The sequence below is a fragment of the Zosterops lateralis genome (assembly GCF_965231275.1).
Source record: "Zosterops lateralis genome assembly, chromosome: 8".
Taxonomy (NCBI): domain Eukaryota; kingdom Metazoa; phylum Chordata; class Aves; order Passeriformes; family Zosteropidae; genus Zosterops; species Zosterops lateralis.
This window is the reverse complement of record NC_139768.1, coordinates 18327739-18348075: the sequence shown is the minus strand read 5'-3', so window position 1 is coordinate 18348075 and position 20337 is coordinate 18327739. Positions and strand designations below refer to the sequence as shown.

The following is a 20337-nucleotide window of genomic DNA, read 5'->3' as shown; positions in this document are numbered from 1 at the left end:
ATGAATGAAAAATAATGTTGTCCAGCTGTATGCTCAGCATTGCTCAATCAAGGGAAAGTTTCAGCCCTGGGATTTAGTAGGCTCACTGTGTACATGTGTATTGTTTTGTTTGTTTGTTTGAAACCACGACAACTTTAGACATGTGACACTAAGAGCAGTGACTTTTTACAGTGGGGTACAAATCCTAGGGTGAGCAGCACAGCACTTCACCACTGCCCATGATCCTGCCAACACAGCTGCACTCGGACACCTGCCTGTGCCTGCACACAGCAAGGATGTAGCCTGGATAACCCATCCCTCCACAGCTGGGAATCATTTCCTGTTTGCACAACCATCCTTCTGCCTTCAGGGACCTCACCTGCCCAGCAAAGCATCTCTGTCCCCCTTTGATTGTGCTGAAACAGCACTTCAAGCATCAGACTGAAGGTTTGCATAGGAAGTATCCCATGGTATGAAAACTGGGCCCATGACAGCTACTGGAAAGGAGGTACAGTGACATTTCAGACAAGATGCACAACTGGGAGGATGCTGAGCAGAGTTTTTATTTTAGATACCCAAGTGAGAAGCCTGACCTTAGTAGAATGCAGGCTGCTGCTCTTGCTTCCACCTCATCCACCTTCTGAGTGCCACTCTACCACCTTGCTCTGAGACATGAATTTTCCCACAACTCACCAGTAAAAATGAACAAGGAGCTCAGCCTGTTCCTAAAACTGTTTCCAGAACTCCACTCTCTCCAAAACTGTAGTCAGCTTTTTCTACACCAGCCTAGACAGCCTTACATGGCACTGCACAGCCTGCAGAACAGACACAGCTCTTCTTGATGGAGTCATTAGTAGAATGATTAGGTCAAGGTCTTTCTAATATCATAAAATTACTTCTCCAGAACTATTTGCAGTCATCTTCCAAGTACACATCACAGACTCAGGCAGTTTTGATGGAACAATCTTTCACCTTAGATTTGCAACAGCTCTCTAAAACTTGAGAGTGAAGTTAACAAGCTCAGTTCTGACTCATTTACTTCCATTTTCTTTTAGAAGTACAGTCTAAGTGTGAGCTGACAGTGTAATTTGGGCTTTTAAGAATCAAAGCAACATTCACATGTACCAGTTAACAACTAGTATTTTTCAGTCAACATATGCAGGAAAAACTAGAATAATCAACTTGCTAGAATAACCTATTTTACAAGGATACACACATATATAGTGCAGAATAATGATGTTTCTAAAAAACTTGGTATTAATCTCTCCATCTTGCTAGGCAGCTCTCTAAAGGTGTTAACAAGTACACAGGCTTATAAGCATTTTGACTATCTATGCTGGGTTTTTTTTTTGTTGACCACTGATTTCTACATGTATCCAACTCAAAAGAAGTAGAAATAAAATAATAAGCAAATAATATTGGTATACAAGTCATCTACAAATACCACTGCAAACCTTTAAGAGAAGAAAGCACATGCTCACATTAGGACTAATTACAGTAATAACCAGTTTCATGTCATTCTACAGGAAAGCAGCTAAAAAAGATAGGTGAGGCCACTACCTTTCACAGCAGCACTGCTGTTAGACTAAAAGCTGCCGAACAATACAAGAAACCCATTCTGCCATTTTCACTTTTGCCCATTTTGATCATAGTTTCTAATATCTTATATCTATTTTTGAAAAAGGACATAATTCAACTTATCTAAACATGCCCACACAGAGTCTTGAAGCCAAATCTCCACCACCAAAGAAAAGTTTCAAAACTTAACTGGTATTTTGTCCCCGAGAGTGAAGAGACGTTAATTTTGGTTCCTGTGCTGTAAACAGCTGCCCGTGAGAGGAAGACCTTCACCAACACAGCTCCTGACAGGCTCCTTCAAGACTGAAGTTTAGATACAAACAGCCAGTGCCCTAAGTGGAAAAGGGTGGAGTTGGCCACAAAAAAACCGCCAGTGAGTGAAGGCTGGCGGGGAGAAGATAAGAGTCACAAAAAGTGTTTGTCAATGATGTTGTGAAAGAGAATAAGGGGGATAGGGCTTCTGTGTTAAGACAAAAAAAAAGTAGCCTCTGTAATAAGAATGGGTAATTAGCTAAAGTTATAATAATCTCTTCACTAGCACTGAAGAGTGAAGGTGCTTGGGCTGGATCTAGTGACGGGGCTGACAGCAAGGCGGTCCCCACACAGAGCTCAGCCTGTGCCAGTTTTTCTGGCTCCTCTAACCTGGTGCACTCTGGCTTTCCTCCATGAGCTGCAGCAGAGTGTTCACTCCTGTGATAAGCAGCCTAGAGATACCCCATGATTACAGCCAAACCTGAAGCACTGAACTCCTTTGCCAAGCCCATCTCCAGCACATCCAGCTCCCAGAGCCAGCCACTCACACAACTGCTGCTCTGCATGGGGGTTTGGGTCCCTCCCTCATGCTCTCACACAGAGTAAAGCCATACCATACATCTTGCTAAATGGAATGTAAATTAAATGTAATGAATGTAAATGGAATGTACAATGAAATGTAAGATGCCAGAAGAAATCAAATTTCGGCTCGTCAGGGGTCTCACGCATATCTGAGCATAATTAATTGGGGTTTTCAGTAAGTGTAGGATTTGGAAGGGTGGGAGCACACATGGTGAGGATGCACTAGGAGGAATGGCAGTGGTCTTGCAGGGTGCTCTGGACACACATCTTCCTGCAGCCAAGGAGAAAAGCCACCAGTCATGGCTTTCCAAGGTTTTCCAGGTATTTCTCAACATGTATCTGTTGGCATTTATATCTAATGAAAAAAAACCACCACAGTTCAAACTAAGTGGAAAGGAGAAATACGGAAATAGAGAGGAGCGAAGGGTAACCCAATTTTATAGTAAGAAAGCATGGAAATTCTCCCAAAGTGCACTTGTAGAGCAGAACACTGGTGTGAATTTACAGTGCATCATTGCAGCTATAGACATGACAGCTAGGCAGTGGGATTTCTTGGGCCCCCACAGAAATCCAGGGGATGGCCTTGATTTGAGAAAATGTTACCCTGACCACAAATTCCCTCTCACTTAAAATGTTGTCACAGTGCACAGGGGATTTTAAGGGACATTTTGTAGTATGTCTTCAATGATGTGCCAAGCTGAATTCTTGCCTCTGGGTGAACAAAATGCTGCACAGGTTGCATGATGAAAGCATGTGATTAAATAAGCTATTGCAGTGGGAGGAGAGTCATGACTTCCCAGCAGGATGTCAGAGAAGACAAAAGCCAGAGCAGGGAGCTGCAAGGCGAGAGGACTGCCCAGTGAGGAGGTCCTCAGGTGATGTAAAAGGTTGTGAGTCCTTTGTGGTCAAGGGGTGAGGCTTCTGAAGGATGTGAAAGGCTTTTGAACTTCTGAGAAAAGAGCAGTAAAAGCCAAAACATATGAGGAACTGAAAGGACTTTGATATTTTTAAGAAAATAAACTGCCTCAAAAGGGAGTGGTATTGCAAAAATACTGGATGTTCACTCAATACAAAACAAAGTAAGCTAAACTGCAAAAGCTGGGGAAAAAATAAATCAAATCATCCTTCATTTCTGTCCTGATGGTTTGAAAATAACATATCCAGGAAAAAAAATTGAGTGTGGGTGGGATTGCTTGTTTTTTGAGGAGAAAAATATGCCTGCATGCTGCATGCTAAGGCAGACCTCTGAATAGAAGAGTTGCTAAGCTGTATAGTTATCTCCCCACTTTTTTTTGGGCAAGACTGGCCAGTGTGGGAGGCAGGGGTGTGTGTGCATGTGTAAGGCAGGAAGGGAGGCACAGTAGAGAGGCACATTTTTAACCTCAGCATAACCACTCAAAATTTGCAGTCTGGATAGTTTGACTTAAGCCTTCCTGCAATGGCAGAGTCAAGCCAGAGTGACCCTGAACACCCTGCAGAGCCATGATGGGTTAGTAGACGCTCTCAAGATCCAACATGACATTAAAGTAAATCCTGATGGGATCCGGCCAACACAGAGCTCAATTTAGAGAAAAAAAGCCCCAAGCTCCAAATAGCTGTGTTTTATATGTAAAAATAGCCAGTGCACATCCAATGGGTCTCAAGAAGTCACACAAAACTTCACTAGTAAATTAAAAACTTAAAGTGCACATTTAAATTCCAATAACCAGGCATTTTTGTGTTTACATAAAACAGCTGTTCAACTCATCGCTTCAGATGCAACTTCTTCCTCCATCAGTAAAAATGAGGCACATCTCATATACAAGCACATCTTTTGTACAGGAATGCATCCTCTCCCATTTCCACCCTCACCTATAGCTCTCCTTCCAGTACACCAATATAAAGGGATGGAAGGCACTCCTCAGTGCAGTCTAAGCCCTGATCCTAGTTTGCTGTTAGGTTACCCTCACTGTCCTGTTAGCTGAAGCCTGTAGTTACCTTTTCTGCTGGGTGGGTAATTGTTTCACATGGTCTCACTGCACTGGAAGCAGTGTGGCACTGCTGCCTGCCTGCAGCAAGATCCAACAGCTTCCCTGCTTCATGATGGCTGGGGGGATCTTCCCCAGTCTGTATGTTCATTCAGGTCTTCAGTGCTGAACTGGCTGTTCAGTTTTCATAAACACCATAACTGCACAACCACTACCTTCTTTTTTTTGAAGTGTTTTAAGAGTTTCTGGTTGCTATGGTGACAGCATCAGAGAAATGCTGGAAGGAAATAAAGGCCAGAAGGACTTGTATACCATAAGTGAAATAAGAAGTTATGGTAGAGCAAATATATTTTTGCTCTGTGAAAGATATAGTTACTCTGTGTAACAAGCAGCATATGACTGTTTAGCATACAGACAAAACTGTTTTTAATTGCAGAGTTAGGTTGGAAAATATAAAAAAAATCCCAAACAACCAGCCCATCCTTTCAGATTTTGGATATATTGTAGAGCAAGTATCTTGGGCCCAATAAGCAATAAAACTAGTCCACTGCATTAATGTAGTACCTTTCTTTAAAAGTAACAACAAGCTACCTGAATCCTCTGAACCTGAAGACATTTCTAATATAAACCTAAATGGCTTTATGCTAAGGTTGGCAGCAGTGCTTCTGGATGTTATCAGGCTGCTCAGGCCCAGCTGATTTTAATTTCTTTCCACCTTTCTACCAGACACAGAACAGCAAATGTGTTCTGTTTATCAGATTCTCCAGACTATCAGATGCTCAGGGGCTACATGCAGTATTAGGCAAACACATCTGAGAACTCACTGATAATGTCAGGACATTCTCCACGGGCAATGGTCAGAAAACAACTATGATTTGTTTAAGGTTTATTATGAACAGACTCCAGGACATTAGCAAACTTCAGAGGTAATGGAAATAGCTTTTCAGTGCCTTTTAAATTATTTAATTTAGGAAAGGGAAATTGCACATCAGAGAGGAGTAGTCAGATTGCACACTAGTATGGGCACCAAATAGCACATCAGAGAGTTCAAGCAGCTTGATGTCTGAAGATGTCTGGTCAGGCCTGTAGCCCTTAAAATAACATGCACTGAATAAAATACTGTGGTTTCTGAAATATATTCTGTAATTTATTTTCTGGCTAAAGGACTTAGATTTTCCTACTTGAAAGAAAGAAAAAAAGTTTGTTAATAAAACCAGGTTAAATTAGTACCTAAGCTTCCTACTATGGGACAGTGATTAACCCTTTAGTTTTGCACCTCTGCTCATAGAAAGTCCAACTTCAAAGCTCACCTCAAGTCCATAACATGCTTGTGTACTTTTAAGACAGTCACTATCCTTGCCAGATACACTTCACATTTAATAATACTTGCCAGAAGAGGAATCATTGACTGTTTCTTTGATCTGAATGCATTTATCAAGGCTTGGTGAAGATATGCATTTATATATCTAAGATTTACCAGCAAAGCAAGCTCTTCCTTAAACTGTGTCTCATAATTCCTCTTCTTCTAAACACCTTCAAACTATATTCTCTCTGTCAAGTGTAATAATCAAGACAAGCAACTGAGTTCTAAGAAAAATTTTAACACAATGTAATTCTGCAGTTGCAGAACAAAATCACCATGGACAATACTCATCAATTCAATTCCAAACCCGTGTTACACAGGCTGGTAACAGTAGCAATACTTCCTGGCCAATGTGATGAATTTTAAATTAAGGAGAACAAGGTAAATGTTTTCAGTCTTGAGTCCCAGGAACAGTATGGCACACAGCACCTGGAGCCTGGAAAAAAATACTGCACTTTCCACCCCTAATAAATGATGCAATTTGTTTGATGGACATTTGGTCATGGATACTGTATAAAAATGCTTTAATTTCCTTGCATGAAAAATCACAGCGGAGTTCCTCTAAATTTTTTGTATGAGATAAAGAGAGGATAAAAGAAGATACTTGAGGGGAAGTGAGAGCTCAGACAACTCCTTTTCATGCCTGATCCCACACAGCTCCCACGTTCCCATTTCTCTCTAAGCCAAGCAGGCAGCAGGCCCCTGGCTTATTTGGACAAGTGTTCCCTTACACAACAAAAACTTGCAACTTATTGGCAGCTCTGAACAGTCACTTTCCAAAAAGTGCTGGGCTCAGCTTCTCTTGCAGCAGGACACTGACAGCAGCCTAGCAGCTCTCTGTCTCACAACCTTCTGTTAAAACAGCAGCCTAAACTTAGGGGTTCACACCCCTCTTCACATCCCTTCCTAAAATCTGTATGCTGACACTGCATCTACTAAAAAAAACACCACAGAGGCTGCAGGAAAGGGACATTAATTACATCTGGCAGACTTGGCAAAAGATACCCCAAAATGTTAATGAAATAGTTACACTCATCAGATTCAATATTGTCATCAAAAGAACCAAAAAAACACCCTCTCATACAAAACCAAATGATCTCTCCAATTTATTTTATCTGTTGGGCTAAAGATTTAGTCTTTCTGTGAGTCCTGGCTACTCATAATGTGAGTATTTTAACAGGAATGAGTAGACTCCAATCACATTTTACAACTGAGTATAAAACATAGAATTATCATGATTAAAACATTATGCACTACCTCCTTAGAGTATTTTCCTTATAAAAGAGCCTGGCTGCAAACCCAAGCTTGCATAAATTGACTTGAAAAATAATAAATTCCTTAGTCAACAGGTTCACATTATACTCAAAGCAACACACAGATCCAAGAGACACTCCACGACAACACTTTAGCAAACAATCCTGTTATTCATGGATGACTATAATAGGGTGATTACTAACAGCTGTTTGCAATCTCTTTACATATGGAAAAGCTTCAAAAAAAAAAAAAAATTACAGAAGCACCCCAATTTACAGAGAAACTGAAGACAGAAGATCTGTAAAGCTGCTTAGCCCCTTCCCAGTCCCATTATCCTCAATACTCGCATTACACATGGAAACCCCTAAAGGATCACTCCATAGGCCTTACTCACTCCCTATGGCGTCAAAATACTCAAGGCAACAGTATTACTTTCCAATGTATTCAGCAGGTTAAACACAAAGAATACAGGTATTAAAATAAAAATTAAAACTAGTGTGAGTATGATTCAATAGATTTAATAGTTTCATACATAGTCTACGCAAGTACTGAACTTACACAACCAGTTGATGAGTGCTAATATGGCCAAGTAGGGGTATAATCACCCTCAAGGACATAAAAAGAACAGTCTAGCTTTTAAATAAACTTAACCCAATTATAAATGTTAATTAAAACATTCCTGATGCAAATGATAGGTTAATATTCAATCCCAGAAAGCAGAACACCACGTAATGCCCTAATTTGTTCCTATTTGACTGGTGACTCCTTCAGACTCTTCCCTGCCCCGAAGTTTTAATTAGGAACCCTGCAGCCAGCCACATCTTGCTGTAATACTGCAATGAACCACAAGAATATAAAAATATCAGGAGAAAAAACAACACAATAAAGGCTGCTTCTCCACAGACAAAACACTACACCAACAAAATGCTGGATAATCTGCATAGTGACTTTTCTTAGAAGAGGATCCAGAGATACTCTACCTAGCCGTGACACAGATTTCCTTTTTTAAAACACCCTTTCCTTTTTACTCCCCATTAATGGCACTCACAGGGCTCTGCAGTATCTGGGTGACCCTCTTCCTCTGCTCCATCATGTTGAAGTCCTGTCGCAGGTCAGGGGACATGTTTCTCTCCCGGATATACTCCGGGTCATTCTCATTGATGCGATCGAAGTACCGCTCTTTGTGAGGCATCGTGGCTGCGGGAGGAGTAGTGATCACCACCTGGCTGGCATCAGCACTCATGCTTCAACACTGTGGAGGGAGGGCTTCCCCTGAAACAAAAGGAAAAGAGGGAACAACATTAGTTCAAAGGAAGGCAGTGCACGTAACTTCAGGTCTGGACACAGCTAATGTCCCTTTGCATCTCTACAGATTGTCTAAAATGAAAGGACAATAAGTGAGTAACTATCAGAATCGGAAGATTTAGGAAAAATTCTAGAAAAAATGTTTTAAAATGATGAGCAAGTTCTCTGACAGTGCACAACTATCTCTATTCAAGGTAAAATAAAAACTAAAATGCATAAAATTAGGAGTGACATTTGAAATGACCATTGTACATTGTATTACAAACTTTCCTCTATCATTTTACACTACGCTTGCCACCTCCCAAGGTTTTTATACAGCTCTCCTTCCTTAGCTGTTCAAGCAAACACCCAGAAATCAAAGCCTGTTTAATATCTGCTCTTCTGTGAAGAAATTCCTCAATTACAGCATTTTCAAAGCATCTCATAACCATAGCTTAAAGACAAGGCTTCAGGACACTCAAAGACCATTAGGGAATTTCTGCAGAGCTCCAGCTGGTGCCTGCTCCTTCATGAGACATTTGGAGACAATGAGGGAACTGTAGAGAAGGTTGTATGTTGGTTTACACAGCATTGAGGCAAACAGCTGAGCTTTAGCTTTTCTCCTGTTGTGTGCAATTGTATGCAGACTCTCACTTAGGCTCACTACATTAGGAAAAGACAAAAAAAAACCAAAACAAAACAAAAAAATACTTTCATGTCTTGGTAGAAAGCTTAAAAATCTCATTAAAAAACCTGATAAGCATTTGTAAACACAAACAAAACTGGATCAAAAGGAAAGAAGCAGACACCTGAATTTTCATACAAAGAATCATGTTCAAAAGCACATTCAGGAACACCATTCCTCAATAACTACTGAAGAGGGACACTTTCTCAGGTTTGAGGAATAAAGAAAAGCAGGATTTAAAGGATGAGATAAGTGTATTATGAAAATACATTTTAGCATGCAAATATCTACAGTCAACAATACATTTAATATAAAAATATTTGCATGCAAAAATATTTGGTATGTAAATTCACATCTTCAGAGGGAAAAAGCCCAAGTCAAGCAGTGTTCAACAGCATGGTTTGACATTCTGGTATCAGTGGATCAAAGTTCCTCTGTGGCACAGTTCACCCTTCCCTCATTTGTGTCACTGCAGTTACCATTTGGGGTATTGGGGTATTCTGTGAACAGTGAGCCAATGTGGATCGTCTCAGCTGTTTCCATTGTAATCTCACATACTTCCCAGGTGAAACACTAGGAACCCCTGTCAAAACCAGCTTCAGAGCCCAAGCCCTCCTCCCACCTGCAGCAAGTCCTTTCAGTCCTTGCAACACCCTCTGCTGCTCAGCCACACCACGACCCAGGCTGGCAGGAGGATGCAAATCAGTTTTCAGCCAGTTTCCCACACTGATTCCCAAAGGGCTTTGCTGACAGTGCAAGAGAGAGCACAAGGATGAAATCCTGGGGCACTGCAGCCCTGTAACCAAGTATGAAACTCCAGAGAAAAACCACCGACAGAGATGAGAAAGCATTAGCAGGTAAGAGCCAAGAAAACGACAGCTGTGACTTTCTTGTATATTACAGATTATGATGAAAATTGGGATTGAGATGAAATGCAACAGTTACTACAGGTTTAATTGGTTTTGTTCTTTCTGCCATTTTATTTTTCCAGAGAGAGAGAGAGAGAGAGAGAGAAAGAAAACATCATCTGGGATGCAACACTATCCAGCTGCACACACAGAGCTCCCAGGAGGTACCTGGCATGCTGGATGAACATACCATGTTCTGGGATGTATAACTCACATCCTGGAGACAAGCTCCATGAACTCTGATGGCTTCATTCCAGAGGCTGTGGAAGCACATTGGTGTGTTTTGCATTTGCTGCTCGGGTGCAGGGGGAGTTCATTCAGCATTTGCTGACTGACTGCTGGAAAGCCTGAGATGTGTGATCAGTTTGGGGATGCTGGGGAGAAAACAAGGGCCTTGCTTCAAGGAAGTGAGAGTTTGGGAAAAATCTGGTGGAAGTATAAAAGGAGTTCAAGTTTTTCTGAAGAATTAACTCTTGGGATAGCATCTGGGGATCTGACCACTGCTCAGCTTAGAAAAAATACCCTTATAAATGTAACCATGTATTATGTCTCTATTCCTCTGCCCTGTGTGTACACCTTCCCCTTCCCCCCTGCCCAAAACAGTGAGGTTTAAGAAGAAAAAAAAAAAAAGCATCAGGAGAAAACATAAGATTATGAGATCACTGGCTAAATGCCACAAGGTATGAAGAGCTTGAGACAGACCTGTCAGCCTTCACCGCTCTCAATCTGTGTTGGGGTAAGAACCTCCATCTGAGCCAAAGCAGACAACTTCCAGCACCTGCAGGTAACTAAAAGCAGTCTAGAAATGCAGATAGCAAGAACCTTGCTTGAACTGGTGACCAGCTGTGACTCCTGCTCTTTTACTCCTTCCCGAGGTTGTCTTGTTCGACCATTTTTCCCCTGAAATGCTCAGCTGTGATCGACTCAGTTGGCTGGATCAACTACATGCATGTCTGAACTTCAAAACACATTTATTGTTATTATTATAGGTTTATAGGACATAATTAGTTCAAGTCCATTACTTTACAATTCATTCTTACAGTGACAGAAAAGCCCATTCATCTGTAAAAATGGCACAAATGTGACTGGCAATACCCAAAATCCACGAAAGAGATTTTTCTAATTGCCTTGGACTTTAGTTTTTCCTCTTTCCTTTCAGCCTGGTTTGTTACCTCTAGCCATTAAGATTACAACATTGAAGCCCTTGTAGTACAAAACCCCTCCATTAATGAACATAATATGAGTGTTGGGTCCAGTTGTTCTTATTAGGTCTGGTTCAATGCCCTCTCTGTTGAGCCCAGGCTGACTTTCATATAACCCCTACTGTTTTCTGGAAAATTTTCAAACAAATCAACCATTCTTTTATTATTTATTTGCATCTTCTACTGAATTTTTTTTTTTTTTTTAATAAAGAAGACATTTGTTAAAAATGCTATCAGCTTTAGGGGACCAACAAATCAGTACCTCCTTCTCAGCACAGAACCAGCAATAAGACAAAAGTATTTACAGAAAATCCAGATCTCAACATCTATGATGTGTGATAGAGGATCCTCTCCTCCACCTTCTCGTGTCTGTGTGTGGGTGTGGGTGACACTTGTGCGTAGAGAAGAAATCAGCTTTGCTGCAAGGCTACTTTTGGCTTCCACCCCCTCTAATGCTGTTTATGAATTAAAAAAAGTGAGGTACCACCTTCATGAACAGTACTAGCTAACATTTCTTATGCATGAGAGCAGAGACTGAGGCAGGTAGAAATGAGAGACCCTATAGCAACAAGACACTATATCTAGACTGGTCAGTACAGACAAACATATACAGAGAAATCAAATATGAACACAGATCTGATTATATCCTGGTGAGAGCCATCACTCTTGGTCTACTGAGGCACATATTTTAACCCACATTTTGAATATGCACATGCTGACAGCTAAAAAGAGATTCAAAGTTAAAGAAGAGCAGTTTTCCCACACTTGGCTCAACTGCTCCAATGTGGGGCGAAAATAAGAACAGAAAATCAGAATGGATAATTTTTTGTTACACAGAATCCTCATCTCTGCCGAAAATACTTTTAAGGGCCTGTAAAACAAAAAGGCTCACATGGTCTTGCTACAACGTAACTTGTTAAACTAACGCCACTTCCCCCTCCTCCTTCTGTCCTCCTGGTTCACGCTGAACTGAATTCTGATACAAAAGAAAACAGGTCGTGTCCTCCCCTGCTTTGATGCCTTATATAGCTCATGGGTTTGGCTTCCGTATCCTGTTCTGTATTTTATACCTGTAACTGGGCTACAGGGAGAAAGTAGAACATACCCTCTCTGTCAGAAAGCTGTGTATCTCTCCACTTAGGAGTAAGTTGTTTTTTTTTTAATGAAAGCTTCAATTTTTTTCCCAGGAACTTGGAACTGTTGATTTTAGGTCGCAACATTACATCCTGAGCATCCCCATCAGATGGGGATACTTTGTAAAGTCTAAGTAACCTGCTGTGCTGCTTTTGTTGCAGTAACTATTTTCACTGTCAAATCACAAAAACAGCTCAAAAATAATAATGAGGTCAGAGAAACAAGAAGTACTGAAGTAAAAAAAAGTGCAGGAGACCAAGTGCAAGGAAATTTATATTGAGAAAGACCCCCCCAGAAAGCACTGACTTGATATATTTATATCTTTCATAATCTACTGAATGTATTAAAAAGAAATACCACCAGACAGAATAACAGAAAAGGGACCAAATTATTAAATCACCTAGCAACAGAACATTAACCTACCTTTTATGCTGATCTTTTCTGGCTGGATTCAGACATCTCCATTTTCTCTATGCAGTGCAATCCATCTTACTGAGAGTTCCCAGCACTGCAAACCAGCAGTGTGTGCACAGCATCATTACCTGGTGTGACTGATTTGGAGTCTGAGCACTCCAGCTGGGCCACCCCACATCGGAGCAGTTTCCCTCTCAGCAGCACGTTGAGCTGTTCTGCTCCTGCGATTTCTCGCCTGCTTGTTTTTAAGGAACAGTCTGCTCTTTCTCCCCCCCACCCCTCCCCTCCAATATCTTGTCTGCCAGGAGACTTGTTGGAAGCAAACTGGGCGTCTCTTGATCTCAGTTCCAGCCTCCCCACGAAACAGGTTCCAGTCTGAATCAAAGACTTGGCTTTAGCAAACACCATCAGCTACATACGTCAGCTGGCAGCAAGAGACACACTTCAGGAATACGGGGGAATGGTTGAGAGGGACGGGGAAATACGTGGGAGAATATGGACTGAGAAGAGGGTCACCAGTGCTATTTTTTGGCACTAGAAAGTCATCCTCCCTTCTATGCATTTTAGTAATGACATAGAAATGAGTAATTGTAACTTTTTTAAGGAAAAAAAAAATAGAATGGGGTAAGTACCTCGAAACTAAATTAATTCTGAAATTCATCTGATGAGGACATCAAATACCATAAATATCTGAGTTGACAGGTTGTTTTTTTTTTTTTTTTTTTTGGTTTTTTTTTTTTTTTTTTTTTTTTTTAATTTATGTTACAATGGATTTCGGATTTTCTTACTTTACACATTGTTCAGGCGAGTAAGATGTGTGTTCAGATGTGAGTATTTTCTAAATTCAATCTGTGGAGCTGAAAATAACTAGATAGATAGCATTTGTTCAAAATTTTGTTAACTGATTTTATTAATATACAGGAATTCCTTACACTAGCACTCAAGGCAAACTACACCCCTAAACTGACACAAAATAATTTGCATTTAAAAAATAAAGTAGTCATACCTCCTCCCAACCTGCCCAGCCATTCAGTCTTTCTACCTTTATCACATCTTCAGATTCATACTAGCAAATGCTTGCAAGCGTTTTTAAGTTTCTTTTGTTTTGACGGATTAATTTTCAGCTGTATCAGTTACCCTGCCAGTTAACTGCACATCTACACAAATGTTTGTTCTGAAATAAAGATAATGATGATGCAGGAATGTCTAATACCATGTCTTCCAGTAGCCATGCAGCCATAAACAATTTGTCATACTACAGCCCAAACTCGTTACTAATCAAATAGTCTAATCTAACACTGCATATTTAAGTCTCTCCGCTTTTAAACAGAGTAAGCTAATAAAATTATCATCTCTTTTCAGACACCACATTTAAGGGACTATACAGCAGCAAGATTTTTTTTTCCTAAGAAATAAGCACTTGAGTGCATTTGAGCCTTTTTTTTGTGTTGCTGTGTTAAATCTAAACCATTATTCTTTCCCAATTATATTGCACAATGTTAAAGTCAATGCAAATAGTCAAGCTGTGCAACTCACACTTTACTCAGTGTAAACTGGAACTGAGCCAGACACACTTTATTGTCAGGAAGTGAGAACTAAGTGGGTTGCTGACAACCACACAGAACATGAGAATTTGAGGCCTGTAGCTTTACCTTTAACTGCAGGGGTGATGTTTTTTCCCTGTTAAGGGAGGTTCCTTATAATGCACTCAGCCTGTAGCAGGTGCAGTCTGCACCTCCACATTTTTCAGGCTGGCCTGCCAACATCTTTCAGCACAAATGGGGAGAAAACTTCCGGAGCCTAGAACGCTGGTTTGATGTATCCAATATGCTCTACCACATGGCCACAAATGCTATTTGCATGCGCTGAATCGCATAAATGAACTTGCATGCTTAACCCTGTAGACCCAAACTATAATCATTCACATTTTGCTATTCCTTCACTGCTGCGTGAGTTTTTAATGTAAAAAAAGGGAGAGAACCCACGATAAGCAAGTTATCCAGTCACCCTTTTCTGAGAGTCAGTATGATGAAAAGCAAAACCAGTCCCAAAAGCACAACACTGAGAGTTCAGACGCATGATCCACCCCGCCCACTGTGGAACCTCCTGAGCCAAGGAAAGGCAATACATACACATACAATACAGTGATGTTGCCATCACTGCGCTGGGTGACACCTCAGCAGTCAGCAGGGCAATGGTTTCCTTGCTCCACTCCATAAAATGTTTTTCTTGTTTTACAGAAGAACAGATAAGATTGTGCAGACAATATGAACATTTTGAGATTATGGTGTTCTGTACACAAAACATGCAAGTCAGAACAAACCCAGTCACACAAGCAAACTGGTTATAGAAAAGTAGCATAGGAGGAATCCAGAGTTTGTTGGTGAAACAATTCATGCAGCTGACAATAATAAACACTTTTTTTTATTTTTAAAGACTCGCCTCTGCTTATCTACATAATCACTTGTACTTAAGTCACCTAAAAATATTTTACGAGTCAGTAGACAACAGAGAGCTAAATTAAAAGATTACGTTCTGGCAGCACTTATCCGTATTAAGCTGTGAAAGTAGGCACACACATAACCCACACACGGAGACAATGGCTGAACAATGTCCCTGTGTCACTTGAAAAACATGAAACCTGGGCTCCTCCCAGTATAAACTAAGAATTTCTCTGTAAAAAAAAACTAACTGGAAAAGCTGATTGCAGTCACAGCCTTCCATATTTCACAACACTCTTCCTCTCCCTCTTCTGCAAGGTCTCCAGCTTCCCCTGGTGACTTTTTTCTTGGACTGCTCCTGACCTGCACAGGTGCAGGGGAAAACAATACCACTTTATATGCAGATCTACAAAAGGTTATGGAGTAGAAGAAACAAGTCTGCTATGCAAATGCTATTTGTAAAATCCGTTGATTCACATCAACTTGGATAGAGCCATTTGGAGTACCAAGGACTACTCCCAGCAACCTGCAGGAGCCCTCCAGGTCACTGGTACAACGTGTGACATTGGAGAGCAGGGAAATCTCTTATCAGTCTCAGGGCACATGAAAAGCCTTTGTGATTTATGGCACTTTGATTATCCTGAGAAATGTCATGGCCAAAGCAGCTGCCTCCTGGGTTTTGCTGGAGGGTCAGAGGCTGTGACGGTGGTCAATCCAGATGATCGACACAAGGCAACTGCTGGATTTTAGAAATATTTACACGAACAGCAGATCTTGTGTATGGCAGGATGCAGCCAAACCTTTTTATAGCCCAAACCCTTGGCGTCCTATCTCTTCACATCAAATCCTGACCTATAGCACCACCAACAGCTCAGAGCAGACCCCATTTAAGACCACCACCATGCACTGTCTGTACAGAACTGCAGCTCAACATCCTCCATAACTCACAATGGAGCACTGGGAAACCTGGCCAACAGCTAATCTCAGTAGGACAATTGTAACTGGAAACTTGAGGAAAAGATGAAATTGTGCCAGGTCTTCGATCATACAGTCTTCAGGACAAATTGTATCTTTATTAATATTATGCACCACACCCTGCACAACTCTCCCCAGTTCATCTTGGGATCTCTGAATCACTCTGCCATAAATTTTATATGAAGAGCAGTAACATAAGTCACATTAATACACCAATGTCAGCTTGACCATGTCAAAATAAATTGGCTAGCCTCACAAAAAAGGAATTTTAACATTTTACTGACTTATACATCATTCTCACATCAAGCAAAAAACAAGAGCATTTCAAAAAGCTGATTTATGATAGCTGTAGTTAAAAACTCAAAATATTTTAGATAAAACAACACAACTATGTATATTGATTTCGCATATGAATAAGAGGCTTAGTGGGAATGTTATCATTGTCTTAAGGTTTTTAACTATCATTTACAAATAGTAATTTTAGGGATTGATGAAAGTGTGAGACAAATTATGCCAGTCAAGCCCAGGATGACTGTGCAGCAGGCACATTGCCACTGACTGGCCATCAGCAAGTGAAAAAACCTGAGGCATTGTGAGAAAAGAGCTATCCCCTTACTCTAGCAAATGCTTTAAAAAGGCAAGCTCAAACTGAGGTGTAGAGGGAAGGCTCTGCTAATAGGACTAACAGCTTATATCAGTCATGAGATGGCATAAGGGACAAAAATCTGTAAAGCACTATTCACAGATTATGCTGAGAGTGTCTTTTCTCACCCCATTCAAAACTCCAAGACTTTCTTTTTTCTCCATTACCAAAATTAGTTTTGCCTTAGCATATGTGACATTTTTTCCCCTCCTTGGTCCATTTACAAACAAGTGTTTGTGACTGTCAAAACATAACAAGGGAAAAGTTAACAAACACACAGAATTTGATGGAGGTTACTGGCATCCCTAATTCTTATGAAATTATCATCTTTAGAGGACTTAGGTTACACATACCTTATGCTACAATTTTTCATGTTTTCCTGGCTCCCTTGAAGCAATCCTGCCTCTCCCAGTGCAGAGTGTTTCAGTCCCCCATCTCTGAAAATAACCATTCCCTAATTGTGCTAAGCACATCTCTCCATGAAGCTTGGATCTCCAATGGTTACACAGAAGCATCTGGGTTAAAAATAATCTTGGGGAGGAGAGCAAGGGAAAGTGTGGAGCAGAGCAGGGCCACAAGGGCCTGGCTAACCTACTCAAAAGTTCAAAAGGCAATTACTTTATTAGCTGCATTCACAGCATGTTGCTTTAATTATCCTTCCCAGGGAAATCCCTAGGATTTACAGTAGTGAGAAACACTTTTTCCATGTATAGTCACATGGTAAATGTTGTCTTCAGCTCGCTTGAAAATAATTACATCCCCCCCAACAAACTACCCAACATATGCACAAAGTTTCATTTGCATTCAAAGTTTAACCTATATAAATATGCACATCAATCTCAACTGACTTGGCCTGAATTTGACCTCCTTCTTGTCTCTGCCACCTTTTGCTCATGGTATTAGAAAAGCAAATTGAATTTAGAGAGCCAAAGGTCTCCTATACCTTCAGGAATGGAAAACTATTCCACTGACTTTCAAGCAAGCCAGCTAATGGCAGAGGGTCACTTTGGACTTAACCACGGCACTGAAGAGAGAAGCAGATGTGCCCAGAGCAGCAGCCAGCACATCTCCGAACAAGTGCTGAAGATTTACTAACAAAAGCTTTGGTAAAACACACAGTGAGGGGTAGGGTGAGTCAGCATCAAGCCCGGTAGTAAGAGCAGTATTTTTAAAGTCAAAAGCAGAATATATAAATATTTCATAATTAGGTTACTATTATTTTCCAGTGCAAGCAAGCAATTATCTACTGTTATCCCATGATTCTCCTCCTCCATCATTACTTGTAAGCTCTGCAAACTTGAATAAAATAAAAGACACTCCACAACAAACTACTCTGGTGTTACAGAGCATGGATGCATGCTACACAAAATCATGGGGACTTGCACACATCTGTGATTGCCCCTAGAATGGAAAACCAGCTACATTGAACACTTGTCCTAGAGATTCAAACCATCCTCTCTTTTGGTCTTAGCTGCAAGAAGCATGAATATTTCATGTCTAAAGAGGAGATGGTCCAATGCATTGAGAACAGAACTTTCCAGCAGACTGTTTCAGAAGACACTCATTTTATACTACAGCATTGTCATGCAAGTGAAGAAAATCTTCCTGGTTTCTCCTCTAACCAAGGACTTGAAGGAGCTGCAGCACCAGTAACAGAATTCCAGTTGCAAAAACTCTCAGTTATAATTTTGAAGGCATGTGCAGCCTTTGATCAGTCATATGCACCACTAAAGACTCTCCCTCAAATCCTTCCCCAAACAATTGTTCCAATTTTGACTTCTACTGGGTTTGGTTTTTTTGTTTGCAATTTCAAGAATATTCTGAAGCCGACAAATATATTAGATGGATATGTCTCCTAGACAAAACTAAATACTTAAGAGTAATTTTATTTGAATTTCCAAAGCTCATCAGTAAACCTGGCCTGAAAATGCTATTTGCTTTTTTGTGATTAAATCTGTGCATGTTTATACTGAGTGGAAGTATCTGATGTTACCCATGGGCTGAAGAACTCCAGAGCCTGAAATGTAGCGGCTAATTCTTCTCTCAACTTTAACATTAAGAATTAGAAGCAACAAATTTAGAAGTTAATTAACAATTTTAAGAAAAATGACATTATGTTCTGAGCTTTGGTGATGCTTTTTTTTTTCTTCTGAATATTTGAATAACTGATGGAAATCATCCTAGGAAAACAGCATTTCACCTTATACCGTAAGAAAATTATTGATGATACAGAAAAATGTCTGAGACTATGGAGATTACATCTGCTTGATGAGTACGGTAAAGTAAGAAAATAAGTAAAATATTTTCTAGGTCTTTCAGGTGTTTTTTTTCCACTTTTGTATTGGGTGCTTTCTGGGGTTTTTATAAACATCTGTATAAACCTCTCACTGTTCAAATAATTAAAGATCTTTATGCAATAACAGGCTCAAAAATACCACAAAACTTGATTAATAAAGTGCTGAATAATAGGTGATTAGATGCCTGCCAAGGGCTCCTTCATGACAGCTCTCACAGACGTGCTGGAATGCTCTGGAGGACAACACTGACCCGGGGCAGCCGGAGCCTTGCCTTAACCACACTGGGGATGAGGAGGAACCACATCTCTTTTTGGAACTCATTTCTTAATCCAAAGAGGAAAAAGGAATCTGCAGGACCAATCTGGTCTCAGGAGTTTGATCTCAAAGGTTTCTGGAAGAGTAGGAGTAGGTGCTGCTTTTAGAGTTGGGTAGTACTTAGATTTATTTTTTTCCTGTAAGATGTGTTGCTCTAACTTGCTAACTTATTGCATCATTTTGGGCAGGGAGATAGCTGGATTTCTATTTTTATTTTAATTACTGAGTGATGCTTCCAGTTTGCATTGAGACAAGCATATAAGATGCCATTTGTGGGTTGCTGTGGGTTTATAATTTTGTTCTTTTTAATTCTCTGGCAAATTGCTAAGGAATTTTGATTTTGGCCTCCCTCATGAGTACATGTTCTCTCTCTGTAATAAATTATCAAAACTAATCAAAGTTTGTACTGCAAAGCAGCCAGTATGATGTGATGAAAGCATGCAAAGTTTTGTGTTATATGAACAGACATTTTCTTGAGACTTCTGCCTTCCAACTCAGAAAAGTGGAATTCATAATGAAAAACACTCCTACCTGGCACACAACCACATCCCTCAGAGAATGCAATTACACAGTTATGCTGGATGAAACCTGAAGAAAGCTTTTCATTACATCTATCCTGTGTTCATTTTCATGTCATTTTCAACATGTTGTTTGTACCTGTGTGATACTAGACTGGTAGACCAGTAGTTTCTAGAAGACTAAAATGGATGGTTTATTTTTTTTTCAAGTTATTTTTAACTGTCACATTCACGAGGCACTGGACATGAAGCCTTCAATAATTATACATCTGATATATAAATAGCAAAACATGAGAAATAAGTAAACAAACAAAGCTATCCCTTCCTGGCTGCTCCTAGCATGGTGCACAGATGGTCATGGGCATGCCTGGCTGTCCAAAAGTCAATCAGCAGCCATCCTGAGCTAACAGCACATTCCACCTTTTCATTCTCTGTTAGAAACCATCACCCACAACAATAAGTTCTCCAAGTTGGCTGTTTCATACTTGTAGCCACAAAAAGTAATTACTAAGTGCTGCTTTGTGTAATTATGACAACACTTTCACA

At 40.3% G+C, this 20337-nt stretch overlaps 1 protein-coding gene across 2 annotated transcripts in view; it reads right to left on the bottom strand.

Moving 5' to 3' along the window:
• The window catches only part of ADD3 (adducin 3), a 91530-nt gene that overhangs the window by 16334 nt on the left and 54859 nt on the right, over positions 1-20337 (bottom strand). For both annotated transcript variants that reach the window (XM_083866073.1, XM_083866072.1), the window contains exon 3: positions 8024-8247. In XM_083866073.1, coding sequence (XP_083722199.1) covers positions 8024-8218 — 195 coding nt within the window. In that variant the 5' untranslated portion in view covers positions 8219-8247. The remainder of the gene's footprint in view (positions 1-8023; positions 8248-20337) is intronic.